General features: G+C 41.3%; 1 protein-coding gene across 1 annotated transcript; it reads right to left on the bottom strand.

The window, feature by feature from the left end:
* Positions 1–1338: 1338 nt before the first annotated feature.
* Positions 1339–4782, bottom strand: serpinh1a (serpin peptidase inhibitor, clade H (heat shock protein 47), member 1a). The gene is made up of 5 exons (XM_041952315.1): positions 4610–4782; positions 3164–3785; positions 2984–3082; positions 2529–2761; positions 1339–2431 (listed from the first exon to the last, which is right to left on the bottom strand). Exons 2-5 carry the CDS (start codon positions 3759–3761, stop codon positions 2129–2131), a joined length of 1233 nt encoding a protein of 410 aa, XP_041808249.1. The 5' UTR covers positions 3762–3785; positions 4610–4782; the 3' UTR covers positions 1339–2128.
* Between the last annotated feature and the right edge of the window lie 4909 nt (positions 4783–9691).

The raw sequence follows: 9691 nt of genomic DNA, 5'->3' as shown, positions 1-9691 counted from the left end.
AGAGACAGAGAGAAGAGCAGCCTCAGTGGTTCTTTATCTATGCTCATTACATCATGTAGCAAATCATTGCAGCCAATCAATGAAATAGTTTCAGTTTAGTACTTTCTCGCCACATCAGCAATCACTTGACAAACATTTGTCATGCAGCTCAGAGGAAAGAGGAACACAGAGCAACAAGCATACAGCGTCACAGTACAGTGAATATAACGACACAAGCAGAACAGCATGTATATCAGTAATAACAGATCCAAAGATAAAATCAGATGGTTAAATTCTAAAATCTATCTCTCGTCTAATGGCAGGTGACTGATGAACTCCATGCTGTACTTGATTATATGGAGTTTGGGTACACGACTGTATACATCACAACACATAAGCAGCTCCTGAAAGAGCATAACATCTACAGCTCATACTATACAAGACTGTCTTCAAATGAGCTGCAATGCAGTTCTTTGATTAATTACGGGTCAAGGTTTTAGACACCTGAATGGTATTTTTGAAACTTGCATTTCATGTTCTATGTCGTTGTCCCCCCTTTTTAAGTTCGTAATTACTGTAAATTTGACTGTTCATATTGCACATCATTTATGCAATTCTCCAATAATGACTCACAAAGCCAAAGAAAGCAACTAGAACAACAGTATGACGAATGTCTTATAATAGATAATTGCATAAATTATGCAGTTTGTTTACTACATGAAAAACCATCATTGTTCTGTCATACATCAAATGTCCACTAGGTGGTGTGCCTACACTGGAACAATGACTGAAATAATAGCAGAGTAACTTAGGTGCAAATTTCCTGTTTCCATCCTCTCCTTTAAAAAGTAAATTTTGTTGTTCTATTGAACAATTTGAACCTTTTCATGAACTCTTGAATCATTTGCTCTTTACTGACTGTTTTTGTAGAAGTTTTCATTGTGAACCTAATGCAAACATTCATGTGGGAGGTTGATGATATGGCATTCAGCATTTCCTTTGCCCATTACAGCAGCTGCAGAACACATCTGGATGTATCCAAATATTTTGTCGAGTTCTAAATAATTAAGAGACCATGTTTACCATATAGTGTATACCATCGCAATGCTTTCACATTCCTTGCTGAAGTGGAGCTGTCCAGGAGGTCACACAATCACCCTCAGTGGAGCTTTCTCATGTTATTCGGCTGGAAAATCCCACTGGAGGCCAGACTTCAACAGACCTGCCCAGGGCTGAACTGCTACTCCAAACAGACCTTCATCAGACGAGTCAAGAATCAAGCAGACTGAATGAGCCAAAGTTTTCTGGTACCCAAAGGAACATGCCAGCACCAAATATCTTCAATTAACATGAGACTTGTTGGGTTTTTTCACACCTTTATTTGCAAAAACTGGAAAATTGAAACAGTCTAAATGCATCCATATCTTGAAACTGTCAAACCATGTGTGCACACGTTGTTTTAAAGATAGTTCTTATTAAATCAGCCATTTGGTTTGCTTGCCAGTTTAGATCAGTGTATTCAGGGTAGATCGACACCAAACAAATAAAATAAATGTGCTTGTGCTGGAAAGCAGTGCAAAGGATGGGCAGATAACAGTGAAGCTCCTTGAACTTAACAAATTAAAGGTTGAGCCATGACAAACTAAAACATATTTTCTTAACTTAAACAACAAGCACCATAAAATCTCTCCAAAAGAATGACTGTTGAACACCTTTCACAAAGATTGATGTTAAGAAGTCACAACAGAAATCATGGCATGTGGTAATGTTTCACAGGTATTCTCCCTCCTCCATTAAGCTATGTGCATTTACATTTTAGGAATCAACCAGGGAAATCAAACTTAATGTAAGTGTCAAGCCCATAATAAGATGTGCCAATGCATAACAAAAAAAAAAGCCACAGTGATATCAAATAGTCTTCAAGATAAAAATGAGGGGTGTGCACAATGTTTGCTGACTGAAACACAGGACCAAATGTTTGAACACATCTCTTCAGTCGTGTATTGTGGAATGCTGTTGACACGTGATGTGCAATATCAAATGTACATTTCGTTTCCCACTTCTCTCAGCATACTGCAGGAGAAAATATGCACACTCACACACACGCACAGTCAGGCATTTAAGTTAAGCAGCGCAGGTGAACACGTGGTTACAATTCATCTCTCATCTTTTCACCCTTTGGCCTGACCATCCTGCCAATGAACAGGATAGAGTTTGTCTTCTGGTCCTTCACCAGGAAGATGAAAGGGTGGTCGGCGTAGAACAATTTAGGACTTTTCAGCTTGTCTGTGCCGAAGATGCTGGCGTCAATTTCGTTCCCGTCGGTGTCCCATTCCAGCGCAGAGGCGTGGAACACACTGGACAGGTAGAGGTCCTTCTTCCCAGAGATGTTGGACAAGTCAGCTTTGGATTTGTCCACAGCCTCTGTCAGCCCCAACTCCCCGAGGTGTTTCTTAAAGGGAGCAGAAAATGGAGGAATTCAGTTAGAAGAAGGGCTTGAGGCAGAAGTTAAGACGGTGTAGACATGCACACTCTCTTTCATCTGTTACCTGCAGGTTGTGACTGACTTCCATGCTGACTTTGGGCAGAGACACGGCTACTGCTGTCTTCTGCAGCTTGCCCATCCACGTATCCAGCTGCTCCTTGGTCAGCATCTTCTCCAGCCTCGCCAGAGTTTCCACATGGTGGGGCATGATGAACAGCACAGTGGACTTCTTATGAGCCAAAGGCATGCTCAAGATGGTCAGCTCATTGGTTTTGTCGTTATAGAAGTCATAGATACCTGAGGAAACAAATGAAAGACATAGCACATTAGCAATCTCTGCTTTTAATGCGCTTTAAGGAACTTCTTAAGCTTCATGCTGTGAACCACTGTTTAGTTACAAATGTGAGTGTGATTTTGAATGAATGACAGTTTTTACTCTTAGCATATTTCCCAAAAACGGTGATTTGAAATTTCACAAATTTTGCCTCTGAACACGCTACCAGCACTGTCTCCACCCACCTGTGCGGTGCATCATCTGCACTGACACAGTGTAGCTACGGGACACCATGAATCCACGGTTGTCCACCATCTTATGATGGAACTGTTCATCCCAGTGAGCTGTGAGAAAAATCAATCAATCAATCAATGAATAATTTAAAGGAATAAAGCTGCACACATACAGGTTTTACACAGACTCACGTTTGAAAAACATAGCGTTGATGATCATTGCCCCATCAGTCTTTTCTACATCCTTGGTGACCTCAGGCAGTTTGCCATCAGTAGACTTGGCTGCCCACTCGTTGATGGAGTTCACAGCGCTCTTCTTATCTCTGAAGTTTATCTTGGAGTGGTCACAGTTATAGTGCTTTTTGCTGCTCTTGACAAAATCATCGACAAAGGTGACAGAGCTGGGTCCATATAGACGGTTGCTAATCTTCCAGGTGACATTGCGGGTCTTTTGGTTGCTCACCTCCGTCAACAGCTCAGCCAGACCCGAGTGCAGCTGCTCGTCTTTAACTTTAGCCGCATTCAGAATGGTTTTCACCTGAGAGGCAGTGGAGGATTTGCCTCCAAGAGCCACCAGACCCAGAGAGGAGGCCACCACCACAGGGGAGATGAGGATGTTTTCCACATCTTTTTCCTTAGCCATGTTCTGGTAGAGACTGAAAGCCAGTTTTGCGCTGTTGTCAGCCAGGATGGTGGCGTGGTTACTCAGGACCTTGTCTGCTGAAGCCGAGGTGGCAGCTGAGGCTGAAGTGGCCAGGAGGACCAGGGCTACCAGGTTTGTCACCCACATGGTGTAATGCTAATCAGTGAAAACCTATGAGCAGACATGAAGACAAACATCAGTCATTAATGTAATCTGCTGACCTAAGAAGAAAGAGAAAATCTTGGCTGGGTTAAAGTTTGTCTGCTTTCAGTGCGAAATATCTTGTTCTTCTACTTTTCCAAATTCATCTTGTCATATGTTCAGGGTTTAATCTGCAGTTTTTCTGTACAATAGCAGGGGGAGCCCATAGCATTCAAGTCTCATCTCTCCCAGTATCTCAAGGCAAGACTTATATAACAGCCACGTAGGCAGCTGCAGGATATCACTAAGCCAAAATATTGCCCACCTACTTATGAGTCCTTCATGTCTTGACAACATGAAAGATTTAAGATTTCCAGAATTCTCTACACAGAAATGAGCCCACTTGGTGCTGAGTCTGTCACCTTCAAATAGTTCATTTAACCAGACATGAGACTGAGAATAAATGGAGAGAAATTGTCTTTTGCAGTTTTAATGCACAATAGACACTGTTTACACTGAAAACAGTATAATAGTAGACAAAGAAAAGGGAGATGTCCCATAGCGCAGACGAAACCTGGTCAAAAGTTGCAGCCAGCTCCCTAAATGTCTAAAGTCTCACACATTTCTTATGTTGTGCAACATGCTTTTACATTTTCTGCTACTTTTTTCTTATTTCTTAAAGCCTACCCAACAACTTGGATGAACCACACTGATTTAATCTGCAATGGAATCTCAAACCACACATCACAGGTCTGACTTTGTGGCCTCTTTTCACATGCCTGGGCATTTCCCACCAGTTGAACACTGCATGCATACTCTCCCTCCCCCCCTGACTCCCACTACTTTTATCTTACCTTATTAGGCTCTTTCAATAGTTCAGCCAGCTGCTTGCAGATATATTCCTCAGCACTGATGCACTGTATGTGAAGTTAGTATATTTAACGGTCTAAAGCAGAATTATAGGGGGCCTGTTGAAGGAGTTGTCTTGCCTAGTTGTCAGCTTCAAAATCTCTGCACTGGAATCTTATTTCCAGGCCGGTCCCGCCCATGGTATCCAGGGGCAGTGGGGGAAGAATCCTCCCCCTCCAGGTCCTAATGCCTGAATTTGTATTCCAGTTGGAGCACGCTACCACCCAATGACCCATAATAAAGTTACCATTCATTACTTACTTATATGGTTGCACAGAAACACACCCTTTAGTATCTCAGACAGTTTCAGCCCCTCCAATGAAATGAGCTACAGTAGGTGCTTTTAGGGTTTTTCAAATGGTGTTTTTATTTGTACGTATTGTCTGTATTTACATGAAATATGACCAGACCATGGTGGTGCCTTCATGTAGAAACCTGTATACATGCTTCTAAATTCCTGTTCTTCTGATGGCTCCACTTCTGATCTGATCTACTAGACAAAACAAAGTTTCCAGGTCATGAAGAAGGCTTGGTATTCTGCTCCTTCTAGACTTTTTTTGTATTTTTGGCCTGTGCTTGTGCTGACAGGAGAGTTAATGATCTTTATTGTCATCTCAGCGCTTTGACTGCTTTTTCTTCTGCCTCCCCCACCCTGTAATTGCACCTCTGCCAGCCAGATTGGGGGAAACATCTTGGATGCATTGCTGTAGGTTCACTTGGTTGTCAAGGTGTTTAGTAATGCCAGGACATTTCTTGATACAAACAGCTTGAGGGTGTACGATCCTACTGAGAGCAGGATGCATGTCTATTACTCAGAAACAGTAAAGACTATGTAATGATTTTAATATCAAAATCAAACGTACAGTAACACAGAAAGCTCCCCACTCTCACCGTATAAGGGGGCACTCCAGCCGTTTAGTATTTCATGTTTACAAAGCTGAGGACTTGCACAGCTGAGACACATTTGTGAAATATGGTCAAAATCAAAATCAGCACCTCACTTTTAGCCCCTAGTATGAGTTGAGTTTCAAAAACATAGGATCCTACATTTCCTATAATGCAACTCAAAGCCATTTTTCATCAGACCTTCCTGCCTTTTTTTACTTTTTTACTGTCTATAATGTAGGTTTTCTCAAATTGTCTCAGGCCTACCTCAAATAATCTAAAATAGCCCTGATGATGCATCATCATGGAGTGCCCCTTTAAACGAGTGACCTGTGTCGGAAAATCAGGTCACAGTCAGTTAGCTGCACAGCCCTGTTAGCAGTGGAATATACAGTAAACTGCAGGAGACAACAAGATGTTCTTTGAAACCACACACTCCATCTGATAAAAACAAGGCTTACAGCTACATGTGTGACACCTCAGTTCAAGAACAAACAGGGCTGACTGTCTCGGAGAGGTGGTTTGACCAGACAAAGCACGTGCCGACACAGACGGGATGAACTCGACCGTTTTGAAAACGGCTGCCTATTTATACTGCCAAATCTGCGGAGATGATTATTGTTGCCAGTCCCATGAACACAGCAGAGAGTCTAGAGAGGCAAACAGGCTCTGATGGGTTTTCTCTTCAGTTAACCCATCAGAAATCAGTCCAGTCAGTTCAGCACAGTAAACCTGGTGTGTAAAGAGGGTGTGGGAACAAATGCTCTGGTGGTATTTTTTTTCCCATGAATGCTTCCTTGTCTGCTTCCTGGTGTTATGTATCGCCCCCCTCCCTGGGAGACAGTAGCGGAGGAGGATCAGGCAACAGGAAGTTACAGAGGGAGCGGATGTGTGTCCGGTGTAACACTGTCCCTGTTCTCTAACTACAGTAGATCTACAGAGGTAGAGGTGAGAGATGGAAAAGCATAGTTCATATATCTTCAGCAGCGATCTGTTAATGTGATTAATTGAAGTGAACGTGTTTATGTTTCTGCAGCATAATGACCCATAGACCAGGACACTCACGGTCTTTTTAACTCATGCTGCTCCAGTTGTATTTTTATTACGCTCCAAATATGATCCAATGTAGTATTTCAGAGAGAAATTTTGTAACTGTAGATATTGTTTCTTACTTTTGTCAGCTTTTGGTCAGTTTTCAACTCTTTTTCACAAAACAACGAGCAGTGCGTGTCAGATAGATAACCTGATGTATTATCTTTAAAGTGTTGTGCTTTGACTACAGCTAGTAAGCTTTTTAAAGAGTAAACAAAGTTGGAAGGCTTTCAAGAAACATATTAAAAAAAAACTTTAAAAGTCCCAGACTCTAGAGATCCTACATCTCCCATAATGCAACCGATAGCACTGTTCATTAGACTTCCCCAGTCTGGTAAATGAACATTTCTTTATCATATCATCAGGGTGATTATTGCAGATGACTGAAAACCTGTTCTAGAGGAACATAAGAAAACAAACGTGGAAAATCTGTGGAGTTGTCCCTTTAATGATTAAGCTGCAGATTATCTAGACATGTCTCTGACATCTAATGTCTCTGACTGGCCCCACTGATTATTTGTTATTGATTAATTCATTTATTTGCTCTAATTGTTCACTATATCACCTGTATTTAAGCCCTCCATTTGGCCTTTTCACTTAAATCAAAGTGAAAATCTGTTTGAATTTATAATAATGAATATTTTGTAGCAGTCTCATGCCTCAGTTTCTCTGGGTCTTGTGCAAATAAGCATTGCTTCACACAGAAAAACTACAATACCCAGACCAACAGGGTATTGTACATCTTTTCTCACTGTCATTCAAAAAGAGAGACAAAGACAAGGCACCACCAGAGCAGCGGGTGCTGGTGCCCTCTGCTGGCTGAAACACTGACCTTCAGCTGAGCACTGGGAGTACCTGCCATGACCACTAGAGCCCGACAAAGAGCCAACAATAATGCAGGAGGCCGTGTGCTCTTTTTTTCTACTGTTAGTACAAGCGCCACAGCCACTGTCACCACCACTGCTACCTTTTTCATTTTATTACCTTTACAACTTCATAATCATCAGAATTACACAAAGAAATTAAATATTTTAGTTACGCTGTGATGAGTAACTTACAAGCACACATTTAAGCATGTAAAGCAAATATGGAATTACATCTTATTAGGTTTTACTTTAACGCCTCTCCTGATGCCATAACAGGACCAGCATGCATTTCATCTGTAAGACAACTTCTAGCTGAGGAACCGTCACCGCCTCTGCTTAATTGTTTGGGATTAAAGGGATCTGACGTAATTATCCCAAGCCAAGGGTTAATCTCTGAGTGCTGGGCCTGGAATAGATCTCTTACAAGACTTTACTCATCTTTGCCAGGTGCTGGTAACACACGGCCTCCTGGGTCTTGTACAGCAACTGATTGTTGAGCAACAGAGTTATTACAACAACCAAAACGCTAAATAGTGGAGTTGCACTAATGTGTAGAGGAGAACAGTACACTGCCATGTGATGATTAAAGATTCCACCCATGAAAACCTTTCAAAGCGACTTTCAAAGCTGTCAAACGATAATGTCGGACGTGTGATGTAAACAAGGTGAATGCAAGACTCTCTGTCCTTTCTGGAGATGAGAAGATTTAACCAGACACATGACATTTAACTCAGATAGCTGCACAAATGAAACACAGCTTTTTCAGTCATTGAAGCGAGTAATTATTCTTCTTATTCTTGGGGCGCCAAGTCCATTTTCAAGTCAGACTGTCAGTAAGAAACCAAGGATCCATGGAAATAAATAATCTAATTTGTGATATCTAGCATTCAAGCCTATATCTGCTCCATGTCGACTCTTCCTCACTGTGTGGTACTCCATCAGTCTGATCCAAACCCCCTTACCTCCTCCCTTGTAGCTCAGCTAGGTAAATTCTAGGAAACACTAACATTTCCTAGAGATGGGCCCTTTGCCAAACCTCCTTGGCAACTACAGACCCCCCACAGAGAAGTTTAATGAAACTATTTCTCTCTTATCCCCCTTTGATCTCCTGACAGCTCCAGCCACACTTCAGACCAGCACCACACCTGATTTAACACTTCTCACTGTGGACCAGGTCCACCAGTGTCAGCAGAAAGGGGCAGAAACCTTCAGATAGCATCAACGTGGGCCGTCTCTCCTCTCCTCTTCTCCTCTTCTTCTCTGGATAACAGATAAGATTGATGCCTGCAGAGAGGAGTGAAACTGACTTCTGATGCTCCTCATGTTTGCACTCATGTTTCCTCACACTGCAAACATTAACCACACATTTTGTCAAGTAGTGACTCTTTGAATTGTAATTACTGAAAACACTGAAACAGTATGGTAAGGGAATTAGATCACTGCAGATGTCCGTACTGTCTGATACAAGTAATACGAGTAATTACTTCATCGCTGACATTAAGTCGTATCTTCTAGAGAGTTCCTGGAGAAAAGGAAAGCTGTTTTGAAAAGAAGTCTGCAAGTTTACTGAAGTGAACTTTTCACTTTATTTCAGAGTATTATCATCGATTGAAAGTCAGCCATTAACCTGGGACAATGGGATGTTGGGATTTATTTTGCAGCAAGATGATTTGAAATGAATCAATCGCTTCAACAGATCAAATCAAATGTGTTTGTATAGAACATTTCATTCAACTGAGGCTCGGCGTGCTCACACACACAACCAATATAAACAAAATAAAACAGAGCATCACTGCATATTAAAAACAAATAAAGCAAAATCAAAATGATTCATTCCCTGCTCCCCCGCCAACATTAACATACCCGACCACACATACCCACAGACAAATTTTTAAAAAGTATCTTTTAGAAAGGCTTTCTGAATTGTAACCCAAGATGTCAGTAAGTATTAATAAATGATTTAATAATTCTACTATAGATCAGTTATAAGCATTAATGGGAACAAAGTGTGGGTTGGCAGGTTGTGAAGAATCCCTTTGATTGGTGTTTGTCTTTTCTATTTGGTTACAATGTGTTTATCAAAGATAAGTAATAGAAATAAGTAATGCTTAATTATTTGTTAATGAATGAAAAAATACTCCAGATCCTTTGCTGTCTCTTTTCAGAAGGTGGTGTGTCAGTCAA

Source organism: Chelmon rostratus, chromosome 14, assembly GCF_017976325.1.
Source record: "Chelmon rostratus isolate fCheRos1 chromosome 14, fCheRos1.pri, whole genome shotgun sequence".
Taxonomy (NCBI): domain Eukaryota; kingdom Metazoa; phylum Chordata; class Actinopteri; order Chaetodontiformes; family Chaetodontidae; genus Chelmon; species Chelmon rostratus.
The sequence above is the reverse complement of the archived record's forward strand: the minus strand, read 5'-3'. Positions and strand labels throughout refer to the sequence as shown.